At 39.2% G+C, this 23,997-nt stretch overlaps 1 protein-coding gene across 10 annotated transcripts in view; it reads left to right on the forward strand.

Annotated features, from left to right (window-relative positions):
- Positions 1–23,997, forward strand: part of LOC129779585 (mushroom body large-type Kenyon cell-specific protein 1) — a 407,471-nt gene that overhangs the window by 308,939 nt on the left and 74,535 nt on the right. For all 10 annotated transcript variants that reach the window (XR_008743714.1, XM_055787163.1, XM_055787181.1 and 7 more), the window contains 3 exons: positions 3,695–4,053; positions 4,131–4,353; positions 4,448–4,658. Coding sequence is in view for 9 of the 10 variants with exons in the window: in XM_055787163.1 (XP_055643138.1) it covers positions 3,695–4,053; positions 4,131–4,353; positions 4,448–4,658 (793 nt within the window). In the remaining variant the exon portion in view is untranslated. The remainder of the gene's footprint in view (positions 1–3,694; positions 4,054–4,130; positions 4,354–4,447; positions 4,659–23,997) is intronic.

The following is a 23,997-nucleotide window of genomic DNA, read 5'->3' on the forward strand; positions in this document are numbered from 1 at the left end:
TATTTAGATATTAGATAAAGGGTGTGTCACATCAAATTGCATCACGGAAAAAACGCTGTAGAAATTTAATTTTTAGGAATTATATCTTCAGCTTTCGCTTATAATCAGATAAGAGTGTATAGATCACGTTGGCCATGCTTCACTGTCAATTTTTCGTAAAGGGCCTGGCCGGGTAAGGAAGTAAAAAGTGCCCCCAAACCAAATCACTAGCCGTATGGCAAATATTGTAAAGGATATTAAATAAGAAATTTTGGCGGTTTATTTGAACCCCTATCTGGTTTGACGTAGGATCTATAGTGAAAAACGTACTTTTCGTTAATTTCACGCCATCCTCAAAAGATCCGAGATAAAAATTTGAAAAAAATACTGAATGTGCATCTTACTACGATGTATCAAAAAAAATTATCAAAAAAAAATTTCATCAAAAATTTTAGTACTAAAAAAAATAATGAAATCTTGAAAATTTTTTTTTTGGGATTTAGAGATTCAGTACTACTCTAATTCATATTTTAATGTGTTTCTACGGCTTTTCTAGATATGTGTGATTTTTTTCAGATTTTTTTCAGTGTTGCGCGGTATCAAAAAATTTTTTTTTTATGTTTCCAAAGAGTGGTTAGGTAAGGGAGTAAAAAGTGCCCCCAAACCAAATCACTAGCTGTATGGCAAATATTGTAAAGGATGTTAAATAAGAAATTTTGGTGGTTTATTTGAACCCCTATGTGGTTTGACGTAGGATCTATAGTGAAAAACGTACTTTTTCGTTTATTTCACGCCATCCTCAATAGATCTGAGATAAAAATTTGAAAAAAATACTGAATGTACATCCTACCATGGTGTATCAAGAAAAATTATCAAAAAAAATTTCATCAAAAATTTTTGTACTAAAAAAATATTAAAATTTTGAAAATTTTTTTTTTGGATTTAGAGATTCAGTACTACTCTAATTCATATTCAAATGTACTCTTACGGCTTTTCTAGATTTATAAATATCTTCAAACTGTTTTTTTTTTCAAATATCTAATACTAAAAATAAAATGAAAAAAAATACACAGTACAAAAAAATGTTATAGATTTTCTGGCATTTCGAAATTTTGAAAAAAAAAATATAACTTTGAGACCCACTCCTGCTCAAATTTTTATTTAAATGCGTTCGTATGTGTCTTTTTTCTACATGTGGCGTAATTTTTCCTGAATTTTTAAGAGCATTGTGTGACACAAAATAATTTTCTTCATCGTCTGCATTATTATTTTTATTTTTTTGAAATCGATTATTTTATTGTATTCGTGGTTTTCAATTGAAAGATTAAAATAAAAAAACAAATCGAATTTGTGGTCTCAAAGTTATATTTTTTTTCAAAATTTCGAAATGCCAGAAAATCTATAACATTTTTTTGTACTGTGTATTTTTCTTTTTTATTATTTTATTTTTATTATTAGATATTTAAAAAAAAACAGCTTGACGATATTTATCAATCTAGAAAAGCCGTAAGAGCACATTTAAATATGAATTAGAGTAGTATTGAATCTCTAAATCCCAAAAAAAAAATTTCAAATTTTCATAATTTTTTTTTAATACTAAAATTTTTGATGAATTATTTTTTTGATAATTTTTCTTGATACACCGTGGTAAGATGCACATTCAGTATTTTTTTCAAATTTTTATCTCGGATCTATTGAGGATGGCGTGAAATGCACGAAAAAGTACGTTTGTCACTATAGATCCTACGTCAAACCACATAGGGGTTCAAATAAACCGCCAAAATTTCTTATTTAATATCCTTTACAATATTTGCCATACAGCTAGTGATTTGGTTTGGGGGCACTTTTTACTCCCTTACCTAACCACTCTTTGGAAACATAAAAAAAAAATTTTTTGATACCGCGCAACACTGAAAAAAATCTGAAAAAAATCACACATATCTAGAAAAGCCGTAGAAACACATTAAAATATGAATTAGAGTAGTACTGAATCTCTAAATCCCAAAAAAAAAATTTTCAAGATTTCATTATTTTTTTTAGTACTAAAATTTTTGATGAAATTTTTTTTTGATAATTTTTTTTGATACATCGTAGTAAGATGCACATTCAGTATTTTTTTCAAATTTTTATCTCGGATCTTTTGAGGATGGCGTGAAATTAACGAAAAGTACGTTTTTCACTATAGATCCTACGTCAAACCACATAGGGGTTCAAATAAACCACCAAAATTTCTTATTTAATATCCTTTACTATATTTGCCATACAGCTAGTGATTTGGTTTGGGGGCACTTTTTACTCCCTTACCCGGCCAGGCCCTTTGGAAAAATGTCGTCGAACGAAAAAGAGCGTCGTGAATTAATCCTGCGCACTCATTTCGAGAATCCGGAGTTGTCACATCGGGACATCGGTAAGATGCTGGGAATCGTCCAATCCACGGTCAGCAGACTACTAAAACGATACTTCGAGAACCTAACCATCGACCGGAAGGTGAAGAACGGCAAAAATGGATGCTCCGTCAGTGAAAAAGATCACAAGCGCTTTCGTCGGCTGCCGGGCCTCTTGTTCTTCTCCGCAGAGGACAAATTCAGCGTTCCGGAGGAGATTCGCAAGCAGAAACTATCCAAGTTTGCCAAAAAGTACATGGTGTGGCAAGCGATCTGCTCTTGCGGAAAGCGGAGCGCCCCCTTCGTGATGACCGGCACGGTAAACGGGCAGGTTTACCTTAAGGAGTGCCTACAGAAGCGCTTACTACCACTATTGAAGCAGCACGAGGGCCCGATCATCTTCTGGCCGGATCTCGCTTCGTGCCACTATTCAAAGGACGTGTTGGAGTGGTACGAAGCCAACGGGGTCACCTTCGTGCCAAAGGAAATGAACCCGCCCAACGCGCCGGAGCTTCGTCCAATAGAGAAATGTTGGGCGATTATGAAGCAGGCCCTCCGGAAGAACCCAAAAGTTGTCAAATCGGAGGCGGACTTCAAGAGAAAATGGATTTCTGTTCAAAAAAAACTACAACCTGACGTTGTATAGAACCTTATGGACAGGGTAAAGAGGAAGGTGCAAGCATACGGGCTTGGGCTCGAAGTATGAATAAAAAGAAAATACCAAAAGTTGTTTAATAGTTTTTATTTTACTGTCTAAAATTCGAGATGACACAAAAAAAAATCGAGATGACACTAGATCTTGACGTTTCATGCAATTTTAAGACATATGGCATCAAAAAAAAACTTCGAAAACCCCGATTTCCTCTACTCCCCCCTTGGGTGATTTTTCGATTTTCAAAAAACTCAAACTTTGACCGCTTTGCGCCACTCTCCCCTAAGTCCGATTGAACTGATATTTGGCATAGGGTGTTTTTTCGAGGTGGTGAACATTTTGTATAGGGTACCTTTTTTTAGTCAACTTCGACGACGGCACGATCTTTCCGGACAACCCAATATATCGTCCGTTCAATTGAATGTGGAAAAGTCTATGTGGTTCCAATGTGGTTGTGGTCCAATTGACATTTTTCCCTTGCATGTTCCAGTCCTTATATTTTTCCTGGTTTTGTTTTAAATAAAATTGTCGACCAGTGTTTCGTAAAACTAACGATTCAGAAAACGATATTTGTGATCATTTTCAGGAATTTTGCATAAGCTTCATGATCAGGAATACTTAGAACCATCGCAATGCCAATTCACATGTTCCTCTTCTTGTTTCTTTCATACTCCAACAGAAAATCAAAACAATTCACCAGCAACACCGGAGCAGAGTAAACTAATAAGGCAGGAAAATTGCAACAATCTGCTAAATAGTAAAATCATCATCAACAACAACAACAGTAGTAGTGCAAACAACAACAACAATAACAACAATAATAATATTTCGAGTGGCAGCGCCCCGGATGGGGAGGATGACTCCAAGAGCCATCAACATCAGGGACAGCCTCCGACGCCGGTAGACTGGAAGCCGCAGGACAAGTGCTACTTTTGCGTCGATGGTAAGCTGTTGACGGTGAACGAAGCGGGCGAACTGGTGCCCGAATCCGGTGGGCCCAACCTCGTGCCAAGGGCCGAGGTGGACCTCAGGCAACGGGTGAGTGAGGACGCAACGACCAACCGGGACAAGTGATGCACATTGATGCTGTGTTTATTTGCATTCTTCCCCCATAGGTTCTCAACGACAGCGATAGCGATTCGAGCGACAGCAGTGAGCCGGACTACCGGGCCGTCGTTGGACGGCCGGCCTCTGCCTCGACGAAATCGCTGGCCGCCCTGTTGCGTGGGACCGGCTCAGTACCCCAGACAATGACATCGTTGCAATCGATGGCAGCCCAGTTTGCAGCCGTCGCATCGCTCCAAGGAATTCAACCTAGCCTGGCGCAGTTGTACAATCGTAAGTGAATCGGCGCAGAGATTAAATCTCCCCAAACAAAATTATTTCACGTTTATAAACCTTTTTCTCGTTTTTTGTCACGTCAACCTCACAGCACTCTGGTACTCCCAGCTGCAGCAGCAAATTACCCCCTCGGGGAGCACGGAGCCCACGGCGGCGGCCGGTACGAGTCCAACGGAGAAGGGCGAGGAAGTGGTGCTAGGGCCGGGCGGTGAGCAACCGCTCGATCTTAGCGCCAAACCAGGTACCTCTGGACTCAGCCCCGGACTTATGTTCAACATGATGGATCCGAAGAACATCTACAAGTGAGTAGCAATCTTCCACCGTCGCTAGATAACGATCATTTCTAATTAACCTCGAACCAACGAAATGAGAGTCACCCCGGTTTTTGGGGGGGTGGAATCAACAAACCCCAATCAATCGATGACGGAAGCGATACTCGGCCAGAGATAAACGAAATTGAAGCTCCAGTCAGAGTGTCGATAATTGAATTTTTCGCCAACGACGACAAGGTTTGCGATGAGATCCGATAGGAGGTAGCGAGGGATTACCCTCGACCGATCGAATGTTTTTCCCTTTATTCTGCACGGCTCATACCACTGATGCCTGCTTCGTTTGAATGGGAAGTAATGAGAAACGGAACTCCATTCCATTGTTTTTCCCCGGTAGAGAGAGAAGGAAAAAAGGGCTCGAAGAAAACAAAACCGTTACCATTCCCGTTTCCGATTTCATCCCGACAGCAGGTGGTAAGGCGAGCGTGAAAGAATGCATCCAGGTGGAAAGTGTACATTAAGACTCGAAGAGAATTTATTGATTGATTGATTGTGATTTCATTGCGCTGACAGAGTTTTCTTTGTTACTTCCGCTTTTTTTTGTTGCGCTCAGCGATGCTAATCAGCAGTGCAAGTAGAAGAGGGTGTCCTTTGTGGAGTGCGCCCTCTCGAGTATCATCCTCATTCAACCGGTTGATTGGAACAAAAGAAAATACTTCCAGATATGCTCCAGATGTTGGGCAGACTTGGATTCTCAAGGAGTCAGGTGGAATGAGACGTCCTGGAATGGGTACCGGCGGATGGTCTTGTTATCGATGTATAAATTTTTAATTAGTAATTTGAGAACTTTCTGAATTGCTCGGGTGGAGTGAAATACACCTAGATAGAGGGAGAGACCAACTGATTACACTTACGGACTAGTCTCATTAGTAAGCGAATATCTCTCTAGAGTGTAATTAAAAGGCACTACCTACTGAAAGTGTTGCACTCTTATTTCGTCCATCTAAATGCCATATTGCTTCCGAGCAATCTTATGTTCATTTAACCAATTTATCACACATACACACACACACACACAAACGCTGTTAACGAAATAAAAGAAATCAGCCGAGAGAAAGAATTTGAAGAACTGTATAGTAAGCAGTACGTGATTTTCCGCGAACTCTCGGATATTGCTCAGACAATGATTCGCCGCTGCAAAAGTGCGCGGCCTTTACGCCAAGAACCAACCACTCGCTGCCCCGTTCGGCAGAATTCCGCGAGACCTTCATCATTGCCCTATCTTGCTGCCGGTGCCGGGTGCGAGCGTTAGAGCCGTGGCTCGCGGAAAGCCGAATAGGCATGTAGAACTGTCAAGAATGCGCTATTGAGTAACCTAACCTAACAACAACAACAACCCCACATTGAGCTCGAGCAGTCAGCAAGCGTAAAAATATCTTCAGCTGACTTCCACCTTCTCCCCCATCGCTTCTTCCTGCCTGTGCTCTGCACAAACATTCAACACTTGTTCGAGCAATATCTCCAGAAGCAGTCAACCAGTCAGTGCACGTTACATATTTCGCTAATTCAATGCCAAATAAACCGTGCACATTTACTGCTGCTGCTGCTGCTGTTGTATTGAACACATAGCTGTCGAATAAACCACATTAGAAAAAAAAACGTGGAGAATAGATCCTACTGCCTCTGCCATCCCTTCCCTCCTACTACTTCTCCTCCTCAGTTAACCCCACCAACAATGCATCCATGTTTGACCTGGCACTGAAACTGGAAACTACTTTTCCTTCTCGAGTTTTTATTTATTTAGTTGTTATTTTCTTGGGTTTTGGGGTTGGGGGTTGCTCTGTGCTTTTGCGCGGGTCCAGCTCCTCGCTGGATTGTTTTTCTTTCGTTCTTTCTCTTTCAATCCTCCGGCTATAAAAATTTCCCGTTGCTACAGCAAAGAAAAGCATTCTCTTCAATGTTCTTCCAATGGATTTGCAATTTTTCTCCGAGAGCCTCCGAATCACAGGGAAATGCAAACGGCCCCTCCCCCCTCTCTAAGGGGGGGGGGCTGCCATACAAATTAAACACAAATTTCTACATTACTTGAGAATTAATCAAGCAAATGAAACGAAATTTGGCATATGAAGGTTTTAGGGTGCAATAAATGATTCTATGGTAGTTAGCCACTCTATCTATACGAAAAAAAAAGGATCGCCGGATGTGTTGATAAGAGCAGAACTCGAGGAAGGAATTTAACCATTTAGGGCTGCCTTTATTCTATCATATTTTCTGTATGAAACATTTATTCCATGTAACGGAGAAACATATTATTTGCAAGTGGTTGAAAAATCTTGAACGAGAGTTGTGTCTCAAAATAATTTGATATTATAATGATGAGTTTTGTTAGAAATACTAGGAATTTTATAGTAAAAATTAAATTCAACGAGGTCGATTAGAAGATCAATCAATGAACAGTTCTGCGATTGGACCCATGAACTTGCCCATAGTAAGAAAACGTGAATGTTTGAAGGTATTGATAACAAAAAACAAATTTTGGGCGGGACGAAGTTTGCCGGGTCAGCTAGTGCTATATATAACAATTCCCCGATGCATAAATGGTTAATATTTATGAAAACAAGAAGCATTTCCTGCACAAGTACAGATGACTTATCGGCTATCAACGAAGAGAGATGATTTGAAGTTTCCGTGAACAAAGAAAAGGAGAAGATTAAGAACGAAGGGGAATATTTGCCAAGAGCATAAATATTGGATCTCCCCTTCAGTATCGTTCTAAATACGAAGCAATGAATATCGATTGTTCTTCCTTGTTTTGCGTCGTCATATGTCTTCGTTTCGGATTGAGCTGTGGACGCGACCAAATAGCTTATTCGCTGATGTCTCTGGCATCGCAATCATTACATCAAACTGACGCCATTCCATTAAGGTTCTGAGTTACACAATTGTGGGGGAAATCATTAAACGGCTCACCAAGAAAATAATTGTTCCGGAATTTTGTGTGTGATATGGTTTCGCATGATAGTAGCAAAACTATCTCCACTAAGAATGACAGCTAAGCTAATCGAAACCGAAACGAAATATTAATAGAAAAGGCTTCTGTTGAGAAGAGCACAAAGCGGAGATAATTGTGTGTATATTTAGTTGCTTCAAGCCATCGATAGAGGAGATGTGTCTAAAACGCGCCTACCGGGCAATTTGACCCACCTGATTTTCTTGTAATCCACCAAGAAAAGAAATGCAAATGGATATAGACAATCAAGCTAGTCAACGATAGAATCCCACCATGCAAGTTTTTCATTTGTAACATGCTTTGAAAAAATAAGAAAAATAATTTTCTTTGGAAGCGATTTTCGATGTAATTTTCTGCATCATTTCTATAAGATTTTTGTTGTTTGAAACCGATTCAAAGGCGATAACTTTGGGTCATATTTATTGAGTCGAGTTCCCTGTGAATATCTCAGATTAAGAAAATGGTAAGAAAGGATTAATTTTCTTGTCAATTTGATATTTTCCGCATCAGCTTACCATCGGGCAGTATGGCATACCCTCGATCGGAGCAATATGCTCGCTTTCGGCCGGATAATATTCTCACGAGAGAAATAGCTTGGATGTGAGGGATGCCAGATGATTTTGTCAAATATCTTTGCATGGCACGAATAAATGCCTTCAAATGTAATCATAATGAACAAAAATGAGCAAACCATCACGATATTTCTAAATCATGTTCGATAAATCACACAAACAATTGTTTTCACATACTTTGAAATGACCTCAGTATGTTTTCACAAAATTAAATGTCTTCAAAACAAAAACATGTCTTCACATTTGGCATCTATATTATGTGCTCAGAGAATGCAAGAAAACAAGAGCGCGGGCTGAAGAATTAATACGAATACTGGTAGAACACGCTCACCGGAGAAACGGTTTCTTCTCTTCGCTGGTAGGCATGAAGGGAATAGATTGATGGAATATCTCATTCATACAAGCTGTTTCTCTGAGCTTTATAGTCTCTGAGAGAAACAACTCGTCGGCATATTATACTTCTGCTGGACGATTTAACAATTTGGGCGTCTTACAAAATAAAATTCGTAGCGCTTTTGTTATTCAGTATCTAAAATACAGAACGATTAAAGATGACTGAGGGTTAACTAATCTACGTACTGACGTTGTTGTTATCTTAAATTTTAAGAGCAAGGTCAAGATAAATCCATTCTCGCTTAGGGGGTGCGTATTACACACTTCTCCTATTTATGATTTTGAGTGCGTACGTGCGTGTTTCATAACCCGTACCTACAATTAGCACATCTTCGTTACGCCGATACCCCACTTGTATCTGCTCCCGTGTGCAATGGCCCTGTCGCGATGCAACAATCACCCAATATTTTAATGCTATAATGGACGATTGTTTGGTTGTGAAAATTATAAATAATGGATCTCTGCTGAGGCAAATATTCAGACTTTCTCTTTATTCGAAGCAGTTAACATCGCTTGTTTTCCGTCATCATAAGGGCTTCGTTGGTGCCTTTGACATTGTATCAATGCATCGAACTGATGATATGGCGAAGCGGGCGATAAGGTTGTGCGCCACATAATTTTTTGAGGAATATCAAGCTAAGCCATAGCGATTGTCGTGCTAGAATGATGTGAGTCATTTTCGATTTTCGCGTGTCAATCGCAAAACTGCCTTCAACAAGAATGGTATTTGGGCTAATCTTGCAGATGACATTATCCAAAAGTCACAAGAGAGTTGTGTCCGAGACACGACCGCATAGTTGATGTAGAATTCCGTTAGGCTATCTGTCGATTTTGGATATGTTTTATGAATTAAAGCGTTGAACTCTTCGATAAGGATTTGTGGCCCTGAAAAGAGCCGTTTTGTTTGGTTGTTGGGTATTGTTTGTTCACTTCACCAGTTTTTACCGAGTGATGATGACAGAAGAATTGTAAACAGTCGTTAGATGGTGCGTATCAGATAAAAGATACCGCCCTCTGTGATCCTAGACGAGATGCCTCCTGTGTTATGTATGGATGAAATAAAGAAAAAAAAACTCACCAATGTAATATAAGATAATTACCAATACCAAACACAAATATCAATTTTTCTCATAAGTAAAAACATGTTACTTTAATATAAAGAAAACATAGTTGAAATGGCAAGGTTAATTTTCATTTATAATTTTTATTTTCTGAGTGTTTATTTAACTCAATGCGAATTTTAACTGGACTAACAACACCTAATACTACATGTAGAGCATATGGGAAATCACTTTTTCCAATATTTCTTCACTTTTCCAATTTTTTTTGCCGTATAAACTTTCCTTGGGTGAAAATGAACACAACAAAACAGACAGCTTGAACCAAACGACCCGCTCTTGAGCAGGAACACACCTTGGTTTTTATTTATGAAAATTTAAATAATTCGTTTCACATATCAAATAATTTATAACACTACTGTTACCATATACAATTTTACACTTACACTTGTGCTAAATTTTTCACAATACACGATCGGTCATTGATATGAAATTTCACGAAGCAACCAACATTAAAGTTCCAAGTTTAAATTTTATTTACTAGAATTAATCGTATCACTCATCTCACTTGCAATATAAAAATGCCTCCGACTTGCATATATATGCAATGCCGATTTCCCCCGGGAAGCTTGGTTTTGATGTCTCTATTAGGGAACACATTTCGGTAGGAACAAAAGTTCCCCATCCTTTCATGTATTTGCGATGCCGATTTCCCCCAGGCAGCTCGGTTTTGATGTCTCTGTTAGGGACCTGCCGCATATGTCGTCAATTTAGACCAATCAAAAGTAGGTATTTGCGTTAGGATAGGGGTTGAGATTTTTCAATTGCTCAATTGTTAGTTTCATGACATATATTATTTTCTTCAACATAAAAAAATTGTAATAGAGTGCCGAAATCGATTGACGCAAAAATTTCATCAATCCATCGTGAAATGACTGAGCAATAAGCGTTTGAAATTGGACAATGTTCACGATGTGCTCGATTTTCGGTTTCCAATTTGTACCCCGATATACTCCCGAAAGACGTAATCCTACGTCAAAATCCAAGTTGAGCCGTGCTTTTTGAGATAAAGAGGTGGTCCACATCACTCTGACTTAACCTACATGGTTTCAGGACCGAAGGCGTTAAATTGTTTATTTTTTTTTTTCTTCGAAGATGAATTTTTCTTACATCTTCTTCTTCTTCAATGGCACTAACGTTCCTAGAGGAACTTCGCCGTCTCAACGTAGTATTACTTGCGTCATTTTTATTAGTACTTAGTTGAGATTTCTGTGCCAAATAACACGCCTTGAATGCATTCTGAGTGGCAAGCTCTAGAATACGCGTGATCACAGTGCAAGTCGGAGGAAATTTCTTTGACGAAAAATCCCCCCGACCAGAACGGGAATCGAACCCGAACACCCGGCATGTTAGTTATGACGCTAACCACTCGGCCAAGGGAGCACATTTTTCTTACATGACATATCCCTAATTTTTGGAGGGTTTTTTTCATTTTTGACCTTTCAATGTTATCATGTTTTCTTTCTTCGTTCAATATTTCTATTTGACTAGGCTAGATTTATGCGACTAGAATTCAATTTTTTGACAAGTGTAATATTTTTTTTGGAGATTGGCTTATTCACTTCAATTTAATATCTCGTTTATCTGAAAGTGTCCAGTAATTCGTTTACTAGAAACATCCAGGGATATATGCCATACCATGTGACAAACGCATTGATCAAGTCATTAGCGAACGAATTAAATCTTGAAGCAAAATAAAAATGTCAATAACAAACCGTAAAGTTCGTTGACACCTCCTGCCGCCGTCGGCGAGGCCACTTCGGAGGCACCAGGAACGCACGTGATTTCGAAACAACAACGTTAACAAAAACAAAAAAATGTACAACTGTAGAAAACACACATTTTGCCGCGTACAATGAAAGAAAAAGAACAAACCGCTCGATGCTGCCCCCAGATGGAAGCAGGAACCGCATTTCACTTATTAAATTACAGTTGCTCATCCTCCTGGCGCGGCCCGGGATTTTGGGCCCCAAGGGTTAACGAACTTTCCCCCCTTGCACTTTGCGCGCTCAACACGGCTTCCAAACGCCGCACTGATTATGATCAAAATCAGGAGAAAGAAGTGTAAAAAAATATATATTGCAGCTCGACTAAAATGCTGATGACGGCACATATGGTCTAAATTTGCGTACTTTTGCGCTCCCCCAGTGGTGCATCCTCGCGAGGTGAGGGAGCGAGGGAAGGTGGAATGCGGGAAGCGAGCAAAGAAAGATTTTTTAATTTGTCAGATATATGTTTTACGATTGATATAAAATTCGTATAAAAAGGGCAGTCTGTTTTTTTTTGCAAGCACCGCTGCTGTCAGAACGTATTTCACTCGTCTTTCTCTTTCAGCAGTTTTGGTGGTTCCAACGGGAGCAGTGTTGCCAGTTTTTCCGGAATCAATTTGTGACAATTTCTGATAGAAAATCTTGCAAAAACCACATTGAAGTTGACTTCAAAGACCATCGAATTCAGTTTAATTGAGTGCCATTATCTTCCAACTCTGTTTTTGCCTAACGCAGAAACGGTTCGCTCCGGAGTCACCATGTGCCAACTCCACTTTCCTGCTTTCCTTATTACATTCACGCTCTGACAAACCCCAAACCCGGCAGGGTTTTTAATTATGCACATCCAGTTGGAACAAACGAAAACGAACAGCATTCGACACGAAACGAAAGGATGCAAAGAAAAAAAAGGCAAGTCTCGCTTTTGGGGGAAAGTGAAAAGAACTGTTTTTACTGGCCCAGTAAAAAAATATCACTCCTGATGACGTTGACAGGCTGCAGGCTGCAAAAAAAAGGTTCTGAGAATTGCGCACAGCTGTGGGACACGCATCACTCCACATTGCCGCCACCGCCGCCCCGAAAAGGAAGCCGGCGTTAAATATGAGAAATCAAAAAGGAAAGTGATTTTACAGTGATTACCATTCATTGCCCCGTGAGTGCGGAGCGCCCAGGAATGGAAGCATCGAATTTCAGGCCTGACTTGCCGAACTGACAAATTATGATGATGATGCAATGGGTTTTTTTTCAATTTTCACTCTGACAGTAATTAAATTTGTCGGAAACGAGAGGGGTGAAAAACCAATAAAACATATTGCCGCTGAAAACGATTGATAGATGGCAAAACAAAAAAATAAAGGGAATAGAAAATTTCAATTATTCACGTGCGATATTTGAAAAATAATAATACAAACGAAAAACAACTATTCTACTTCGCTGCAACACAATGATGCTTTACAGAGTTTCAATCACCCGGATGAAAATCCCCTAAACGAGGACCCGTTTTTCATTCCTGGTTGATTTTTTTTCCAATTGCCACATGGCCGTATATATATTTATAGTTTTGTTCTATCGCCCGCAGGAGTGGTTCAATTTTTCAATGTTCTTCCATTTTGTTTTTTTTTTTTTGTTTGTTTGAATTCATTGTTTTAGATACATTGAATAGCGCGCTCGCTTCTTTTTTTTACTTCTATGCCATCCGCGATCACTGAACAAATATTAACTTTCAAAATTGATTGAAACGCATTCTTTGTTTGATGGTTTCGATGTGCTTCCACCACCATTGTCGGATTTTAATGGAATTAGTTATTTTTGCACGCGTTTTGGTTTTCAAACTGTTAGTTTATTTTTTGTTCATCGAATGGGATCTGCATGCTGCTTAAAAAATAGCAATATGTAGACATAGTTTTGTTGATGTGCTCACTCTTACATGAAGTTTCATTGAAATGGAAATGGAGTTTTCATTTATGACGGTGGATAATAAAAAATTATATAAAATTTGTGAAAGTGGGCGGTTTGGGTTTTGTACCTCGGATTGAGGATTATTGTCATGAAGGGCGGCTATTAACTAACAGTTCGGCTGAAAAGTTTGTAAGGTTTTTTTTTTGCAAAATTTAACTTTATTATTCAACATTACCTTCGAGGGCGATACAGTGATTATAGCGATCTTGCAACTTTTCGATACCATTTTTATAGTACATAGTAGTACTATCGGTGTTGAGCTTGAGCTTAAGCTTGGGTAGACTGTACAATTCGTGGTTGCTCTCCGTGACTGACTTGAACCAACCAAATTGCACAAAGAACACACAGAATGACGCTTGGGACTAGCAAATCATTCACGTTGTGCAATTTTCGGTGATTCGCATAGTAGTACTATCGGTTTTTCCTCAAAAAAGGCCTCAGTTTCGGTAATCACTTCATCGTTGGTCTTAAATTTCTTGCCAGCGAGCATTCTCTTCAGATCTGCGAGTAGAAAATAGTCGCTGGGGCCAGATCAGGAGAATACGATGGATGCGGAAGCAATTCGAAGCCCAATTCATGCAATTTTGCCATCGTTTTCATTGATTTGTGATTTTCCATTTTCTTCACAATCACAAAAGATGCTTGACTCTCAATGCTGTAACTCACGAACCAATCGACCGATTTCTGTCAAATTTTGACAGAGAAACTTTTTGGAGAAATTTTTTGAGAAACTAGAAGGGCAAAAATTTGTACTTTGTACGCTGTCAGTGTTTTTTTTTCTAATTTTGGTTATTTTTAAAGCTTTTTCAAAGTATTTTTGTATTAGTGAACAGAAATTTTAAAAAATCGATCATAAAAATATCATTGATCCTCGTATGAACAGCTCAATGTGTATCTTGCTCAATCAGATTCCTGAACATCGGTCTGCATTGATGTGGTCTAACTCCATATTCTGAGGGAATTGCAGAAATGAACATACGGATTGATTCATAACATTCTACATAACATTCTAGCGATGCATTGATTGATTTTGTATCGTATTTCACATGATTCGTTCTTTTCGTGAAACATACGCGATTCGATCAATTTGCATAACCAATTTCGAAAGGTTCCATTACATTATTCTTAGCAAACGGCCATCAGGTCTGGCTGACCTTTGGCGAAAAAAGTGTGATATTGCAACAGTTTTTCCTCACTCAGGTTCGCGTGTCTGTTGATCTCAGCAGCGAATTTAATCGAAATGTTATCGCTCTGAAACTGTTCAGGCTTCCGCGGGCACAGATCGTAATTCCCGTACGCGCTAACTAAGCCTCATCAATAACAAATTCACCTTTAAAATATTAATCCAATCGATTGAGTTTCGCTGTTTGAAAGATATGTGGCGCGGCACACAATGGAGGAGTTTAGCGCCCCGCGGGGTTGAGAGGTTGACACCAGCGAATAGTAGGCGAAATAGTGATCCAGTTGGGCAATTTATCAAGATTATTTGACAAAAAGCTATGCATGCGAGCGGCCCCCCGTCCCTTACCTCGGCTCGAGAATGTCTTGAAACCGAAGACCGGCTGATTCTGCTTTAATTCTAAAGCACCAGCGTCATCACTTTTTGTGTATTCCATACTCTCGCCCCTTTTACCCCTATCTATGTGTCTCCGGCGAACATCTTGAGGGGATTGTGTGTGCGTGAACGAACGAGCCCCCGTCTATCTGAGTGGTGACTTATGCACAACCCAACACCGGTTCCATGTTCAGTTCTCTGTAATGCCGCCGAACAACTGAGAAACGATGTGCAGTTTGCCTCGCCCGAAGTTAACTCTAGGCCATCATCTCGATGCTGCCAGCTACCAGCGATTATGTGTGGGTGGGTGGCGATGAAGCGGGGTTATTGCTGCGCCCATGTCCATTATAATTATTGCACACCCACCTACTGGCGGCCGCCCTTCGAAGATAGGTAGGTGGTGGTAGCCGGAAAGCTTTACTCTCATGTACCCATTTTGAAGACGTAAACGACGACGATGGCGGCGTCCGAAAAGCGACAAGGAAACAAACTACTTTGGGATCTTCGGGAGATAACGAGCCCCAGCATCCTCATCAACCTATGCGCTGTATCATACACACTGACTGGTTCGCGAGGGGCATCTTCTTGGGTGAGGATAGTTTTGAAGCGCTTTTGGGCAGCTTTAAGATCACAGCGAGACACTGGCGTCGGGTATGCCGAATTCGGACGGCTTCGAACTGTGCTAGAATTGGTTCTGGATGAAAATTTTGCGATATTCGAATATAACGATCAATCTACCTGTTTTGATGAGCTAAAATAAGGAAGAATGGAAAATTCCTACTCCCAAAACTAATTTTTAGCACATGTTTTGGCATCCCGATTTATTACAGTAAATTTACTCAAAAATATTCGATAATGTACTTCTATAATATAAGGCCTGCCCACTTTAAATTTCGGACACCTAGATGATGCCAGTAAAACAAAAATTCACGTAAAACAACAATGCCGATTGTTTATTTCAGTAAAACAGTCTTATATCTAAAACAAGAAAAGCTTACTCCGATGTTAATTACGTTGTCTGTAAAATTCGCGAACTTTCTTGGGAAAATCTGCCATTAGGTTCCGTACAGTATCTTCAGATATGCTGGCGGCGGCGCTTTTCCATCTCCTCTTGAAATCATTAATGCCATTCGCTTTCTTCTTAGTTTCAAATAGTTTTCGCTTAATCAGAGCCCAGTACTTTTCCACTGGGCGAAATTCTGGACTGTTCGGTGGATTTGCTGTTTTTGGCACATATTTGACCTCATGTGCATTCCAGGATGGATTTTGCGTAGTGACAAGAGGCCAAATCTGGCCAAAACAACGCTGGAGAGTCGTGGCTTCTTATGAATGGTAACAACCGCTTCTGGAGACATTCTTTCTCATAGACATCTTTGTTGACAGTGTCGGTAGACGAAAGATTTGGATTTTCGGCCACAACTACATATGGCCTGCCAAACCAAGTACATGTTGGGGAATTTAGACTGCTTCTTGGTCCGGAAGCGAGACCCGGAAGCTTTTTGAAGTCTTCGAGAACATAAGTTTCATCGTCCGTTATGGTGCATGAACATTTTTGCAAAAACTGGGTGAAGAGCACCTTAGCACGGCTTTTCGCAGTGAAATTTTGCTAATCATCACGATTGGGCACCTTTTCCACTTTGTACGCCTTCAGTCCATGCCTCTGCTTCACTTTTTGTGCATATGATTTTGATTTTCCAACCTTTCGAGCCACATTTCTAACTGAAAGGTTGGGATGTTTCTCAACTATGGCAACCACCTTTCGGTCCATCGGGAGCAAACTTTTCGATTTGTTCCGCTTCCAACCTTCCGATCCGCAGTAAGGCGCTGGTCAAACGATTTGCACAAACTAAACACGGTACTCTTCGGCAGTTTTAGATTTTTGGCGAGATCACGTACCGACAGTGTTGGATTTTGCTGCCGTTCGCGCAAAATGCGTTTGCGTACTTCCACTTGATTTCTACGCCATTTTACCAAACTAAAGAAGAATGTAAACATGTTGGACTTCGGAATAAAGAGGAGGGTTTCAGCTGTCATGTAAGTGAATTATTTCATTGATTAGTGAAATATTTCATAAACTACACTGAAAGAAATGTGTCGAATCCATGCATTCGAACTTTCGAAAATCATACAATTCAAAAGAAACGCCTATTCTAGTTTTCGTACGAAAGGGTTTTTCCGTCTGTCTACCAAACGTCACTTTTTTCTTGCGAATCCCGTTCGTTTGCTGAATCAGTATTCATGTTTTTCGGATAATCCAAGCTCAAGTCGTATTGGTTCTACTGCTCAATCTATTATACAAAGAATTGGGTCATTGAGAATTATGAATATGAGTCATGGAGATTATTAATATTTCATTTCGTTTCTTTTTTGTGATGCGATTTAATGCGGTCTCAATAAGTCCTCGCATGATAATCGCTGCCGCCCTCCTTACATACATCATTCATGGGAACGAAGTTGAAAGAAAGAATGCGTAATACATTATTTACCTTCGCCTCCGCTCGCAAAACATACTTCTTTTTTTTTGTTAAATTGCTCACTTGTTTCATTATTATCACGAAAAAAATGCTGGATAAATTTGCCGTCTAATGGTATATATTATAACATATATCGTAAGAACGATTCTGCGTAATATGCATTTGAAAACTCTTAATATACGTTACATTTTTTGTAGAGTGACTCCCCTATATAGAAATCAAAGACGTAGTCCTACGTCAAAAAATCAGAACCGAAAAACTAACGGAAAAATGAGTAGAGATTCTTGTTTTCAATTTTGAATTTATTTTGTTAAAATCATATAAAAAATGTTCAACACCTCGTAAAAACTCCCTATGCAAAATAACAGTTTAATCGGAATTAAGGGAGAGTGGCGCAATGCGGTCAAAGTTTGAGTTTTTTGAACATCGAAAAAAAAAATTGTTTTTAGATAACTGTAAATCTCGACGTCCATGAAATGTTAAGACATTTGGCATAAAAAAAACTCCGATTTCCGGTGATTTGTCGGTTTTCAAAAAACTCAAATTTTAACGTCTGCGACACAGTAAATGACGTCCGAATGAGCTAATATTTTGCATAGGGTATATTATCGTGCGAATCGACATTTCGTAGCAAGTTCCGAATGAAAAATCGAGATAACTATTTTAATTGACACCCAAAACCGTACTTTTCGTTTCGTAATCCGAAAAAAAAAGTCCCAGAATGGCGATTTTTGACAAAAAAATTTTTTTCGAGATGACACTAGATCTGCCAGCAGCAATCTCTGCGTTTGTGGCCAAGGTTATCGCGACATCGAGCACGTTGTTTGGTCATGCGAGGTGTATCTGGTCGCCAGATCGAATTTAGAAAACTCCCTTTGGGCCCGAGGAAGACAGCCCAATGTGCCGGTGAGAGATGTGTTGGCTCGGTTAGACCTTGATTACATGTCCCATATATATGTTTTCCTTAAAGCTATAGATCTTCGTGTGTGATTGCCCCTACATCCTTATACCCTCCTTTCCTTCCTTTGCGGGTAATTCGTCCCCTTGCTATAAATAGTAGAATAAGTTGAAATGTAAATACACTATAGATATACGAATAGATTTATAAATTGAGTGTTCATCAACATTGTTACAATTTCCTTATATCCCATCCTTCTCCTAAAAATATGTCACCCTCCTAAACTCGAGTACACCGCGAGTAATCGGTTTTCCACCTTACTAACCATAGATGTAAGAAAATTGTTTATATATATAGTTTCAAAATTATATTTAAGAATTCGGCTCCTTTAAACTTAAGTAACTGAGCCTGTAAAAATAAACGAATTAAAAAAAAAAAAATGACACTAGATCTCGACGTTTCACTCAATTTTTTAACATTTGGCATCCAAAATTTTTTTTCGAAAACCCCGATTTCCTGAAATTCGGCATAGGGTGTTTTTTCGATGTGTTGAACATTTTCTATAGGGTAACATTTTGAAATTTTTGGGTCGATTTTTTCCCATACATTCATTGACACTCTTAATATATACACTTAGAAAAAAAAATGAATGTTTTTAATATGACTTATTTAAAGAAAAACTATGGGTGGGTTATACCTATGATATAACCGCAGGGTTGACGTAGGACTGCCGTTGGCTTAGTAATCATTTGTGTTTTTTCAATTAGCAATAATCGCACTTCGAATGTTCCTCATTGGGTACTATATCGCCGCTGCGCAGAGCTATTGATTAAATTATTGATTAAACTAGTGAATGAATGAAACAATTTACGAATTCAATTGCAAACAAATCCGAATTTAGGTCAATTCATGCATTATGGTAGTGGTTATCGCAGCAAATAGTTATCAACATTTTGGCCAATCATCAAACGGTATGCGTAGAAGTTTAGTGAGCTGGCGACATGAAGGGGCATGCAGTCTTGAATAACCGAGCCAAAGCGTTGCATTTGTAGACCTTGTTAGCAAAACGTATTCCGAGGTGTTAAAATGCATGGGGGTATGAAAAGTACTGCCGAGATCTGGAATGCCGATTTTCCCAACTTATTGGTTTCCGAATCTGTGTTGGGAAAACATATTCCGGTTTGAAAAAAAGCAAGCGAGTACAAAAGTACCCGCTGCTTGCATCTATTTTGCCATGCCGATTTCCCCAGGCTCCATGGTTTTGAAGTCTGTGTTAGGGAAACATCCATTCATTCCTGCGATGGTACCTCAATCGCTGTTCAATTATAACTGAGTGGATTTCCGAGCGGCGCTCGCTTATATACCGATTGGTGATTTGAATAGCTTATTTTGAAAACAATTTTAAGGCTATTGAAACAAGATTTTGGATCAAACAGTAACAAGTATATAACGCGTAGACATTTTATCTTTCGAATGAAGTGTTTATCATACAATTTCGTTCAGTTGTTTAGGAGCTATTAACGCTCAAAATCTCGGTCTCCGGCGTAACGCTTTAGTTTTCGAAACTTTGATTTTACACCCCCGTATAGAAATGAAAGACGTAGTCCTACGTCAAAAATGCAACCTTTCAACATTAAGGTGAAATTTAAGTGGCTATTACAAGTACAGTGGAGTGAAAATTTTTGAAGATTTTACTTGAATTTTCACCAGGAATTGTTTATATCAATATCGCAGTGAAATTATTAAATAAAGAAGTTGGGTGTCAAAGAACAATTTGTAGAGCGATTAGAAAGCTACAATTTAATTGATAGAAACAATCAAGTTCAATATGTATTCTTATGATAAAATTAATAATAATATATTAAAAATTACTAACTTTTGAGTTTTTCACTTCCAAAATATTATTCAAATCCACTAATTTCGATGTTCCACTACTATATCCTGTACAAAATTTTCTCATCTTTCAACAGTGAGCAACAAAATCGTCTTCCGTAGTGTACTTTTTAATATAGACCCAGTTTGAGGCAACAGAGTTCGAAACAAAAAAAAAGTTCTATAACTCTGTCATTGTTGAAATTCGAACATATACGTAGAAGGATTTTTTTCATCAAATGTAATCGTCTATTACCTCCTGAGAGATACTGTATAAATTTATTTTTTCATGTAAGAAAGGTATTTTCTGATTTTAAAGGGATGAATCAAAAATTATTTTTTTTATATTAAAGAACGAAAATATATGCATAAAAAACGAATTAATAAAATTGTTTTGACTCAATTATATACAGAATTCGATTATATACAGTGAAAAAAAATGTATGTAATCGAGTGCGCCCATTTAGTTCGTTCTTCCGAACCCGAAATGAGTGCATCAGACCCGTTGAAAGCGTAACATAAAATTCTTGTACTTGAACCGATTCATTCATTGTGGATCTACAAAAAATAAACCTAAATTAATTTTAGCTCATGTTTTGTCATCCCGATTTATCACATTAAATGAGCCTAAAAATAACAGAAAATGTCATGGCTCTCAAATACTGGTAAGCATTTGTATAATATAGATGGTACAGCAATATAAGATTAATACGAACGAGCGAAACAAAAGACACGTTGCAAATAAACACACATTACTTTGCCACATATGTACACGGCCCAGACCGAGATGGATATATTATTCTCCTTTGTGCTCTCCTTTTTACTCTTAGGAAACACTTTCCAACTTCTTTTTGTAATGAGGTGTAATATTATCTCGCATTTACGCATCAGCATCATTAGCTATGTGGATAGCGTGGTCGTGTAAAACAGAATTGCATTCCAGCCGGCCTTGGTTCGATCCCCGTTGACGTCGTTTGGACTGGGAACATACAATAACTTACAATAACATACATACAATAACCATCAAATCTTGTTTGTTTGAAATGTCTTCAGAATGTGCCCCAATTGGCAGTGTTGCGCCGATTCTACAATCTTTGAACTTCACTTCAAAAATCGCTGCCCGATTTGAAAATGAAGCACAGGAAGCTTCAGCGATGAAGGAATTGATTGATGCCCTCGAACCAGTTCTGGTCGCTGTTGAACTGCTATGCCGGAAGAACTGCACCCTTTATGAAAGCTAATTGCAATTTATGCTAGAATAGCTAGCGGAGCAGCTGCTTGAAGTCCTCATTGAAAGGACTGCAGAAAAACGTTTCATATATGCATATTTGTTTGCCCATATGAAAAATCATTCTGCTCGTGGTCGTGACACATTTAATGTCTCGTCAAGGACTGCAATGATCAAGCAGACATTTGAAATTGTTCGTGACTTGATGAAATTTGACGATTATGGAATTGATTTAGTAGCTGGACAACAGGAAAGAAATGCACTGGACTTTGCAGAATCCGCAGAACAGCTGAGCATCGAGGAAAACCTCGAACAATCAAAGATATTAACATCCAGCCCAAGCTGAACGTCTATAAACGGATTGATGAAAACCCTCAGACAAGAGTTGTACAGAGGGCGTCAGAGGCAAATACGTGAAAATGGTATTCGATGCTCTTCGTACTGTACGCCCAACATCATCTGAATGTGCGTTTTCCTCTTCTGGAAATTTCGTTAATGATATCCGATCTGGATTAGAAGACGACAAAATTTACATTATTTGTATCCTTAAGTATTACTTTAATCAACAAACAAAATAGCAAAAACTTGCAAGATTATTTTTAGGCGTCATTGGTACTTATTCAAAGAAAAAGATATAATTGAGTGAAAAAACTCCAGAAAATATTTTTCTTTAACTTAATTCAATGACTATTAAATTTAATTCAGCCACCTAATTGATGCTCGGTCTATCAAACCTATACTCGAGTATAGGAAGGTTAAATTCATCGATTTCACATGTTCCAGCTACCCCATTTTTTCGTCAAATTTCAATGTCTATTTCAAATACCTTCTCAACCCGCTCTGACAGACAAAAAAAACGGTAGTCCGTGCTATCCTCCTCAAGTCAAAATTCGCCGTCTAAACCCCGGGGTCATTGACCGATCGAGTGTGGCGGTCCCATACGGAAGGCAGCGGAGGGAAACACACAAATTCAATCCCATAACCCGGTGTAATTTTCCCCCGTCTCCTTCCGGTCGTAACCTGCACTCTCGTCGTTCGGGGCGGGGAAGGTAGGACAACACCGATTTTCATGCCTGCATAATGCAACTCTGTGTATACCTACTGTGTATAGCGTCGTGGGGCAAATGACATATCACTCACTCGCACCGGAGAGTTCAGTGCCTTGGAAAAGAAACGCATGTCATTGCGGTTGTAGCGGAACCGGTGGGATGAAAAAAAACACATACACGCATTTTCGAAGGAGAGGATACACGATGCATTGATACCTTGAAGCGTAGAACATACACTGAAACTTCACCAAGGGGGGAGACCGCAGCTCTTTATTATTTTTGCAAAATATACTCATCAAAACTTAAAACTGTGCCAAAGCAGAGAATCTAACCTCAAAGGCGATGTCGGTCCCACACATGACAGGAAAAATTGTATTTTTGTTGTGTGTGTATGTGTTTGTATATGTGGAATAAATGCAACCAAGAGCACATCGCAACCCAGACAAACACATGGAGTGCGCGAATCCTGAAAAAATGCAACTGCAGTTCAAAATATCATCAAAATCGTTACCGTTTTTTTTTTGCTTACATGTGTACACATCTTCCCATTGCAACAGCACCCTGCCACCTCTCGTACCCAAAGGACCCACGGTGACGGTTCACGTGAAGTTGTAGTTGTTTTAACGCTTCCAAAATCAAAGGATTTCTTTCCGTTGCTTGTAATGCACACCGGTTCTTTAGGGTTACAGAACCATCGAAAAACATTCGCCAAAGGATGTGCATAGTAGAGACGTACAAAGCGTATGCACACATATACATATGTTTGTACGAACCTAGATTTTGTAAGTCAGCGCTAATCTATCTTCTGCTAGGCGAGTAAGCTAACTTACCCTGGAATGTCTACTTTCCAGTCAATAACAACAGAGTGCGCCAACAATAAAAGAAAACAAACAAACAATGTTGGAGTTGCATAATGTGTTTACGTTTTGGGAGTTCACAACGACTGCTTCAGTTCGAGGTGTCAAATCCCACGCCCAACCCCCAATACCCACATCAGGCTGTCGCTTTCGATGATGAATTGGAGATATTACGACGCCACTTACGCACATGCAGCGAAAACAGTCACCTCATGAGGAACTACCGTATGCTAATATATTTCAATAAAAAATTGCATTTGATATCACCGGGGTGAGTGGAAGCTATACGAACCGAGGGAATGCGCCCTCGGCGGCCGAGGGGGCAAACAAAACCAAAAACAACGCAATACATCAATTGTAATGTGGGTTGTTTGTGAGTATTTTGTGTCGCTCTTAACCTCGACGGAGCGGTATTTTTCGAACGGAAGACGACGATGGTGTTAAGGAAAACCGAAGGGCAAGTGAACCTGAGTGTGTGCAATCATCACACATACACATTAAGGAGGGAGATGCATTTTTTTTCGCAGCCGAAACGCTAGACACGCGTTCGTGGTTACAATGGGATATGAACAGTATTTGTCGAAAAAAAGTTATAGGAGGCTTGTGTCCGAAACACGACCG

The sequence above is a fragment of the Toxorhynchites rutilus genome, chromosome 1 (genome assembly GCF_029784135.1).
Source record: "Toxorhynchites rutilus septentrionalis strain SRP chromosome 1, ASM2978413v1, whole genome shotgun sequence".
In the NCBI taxonomy this organism is placed as follows: Eukaryota; Metazoa; Arthropoda; class Insecta; order Diptera; family Culicidae; genus Toxorhynchites; species Toxorhynchites rutilus.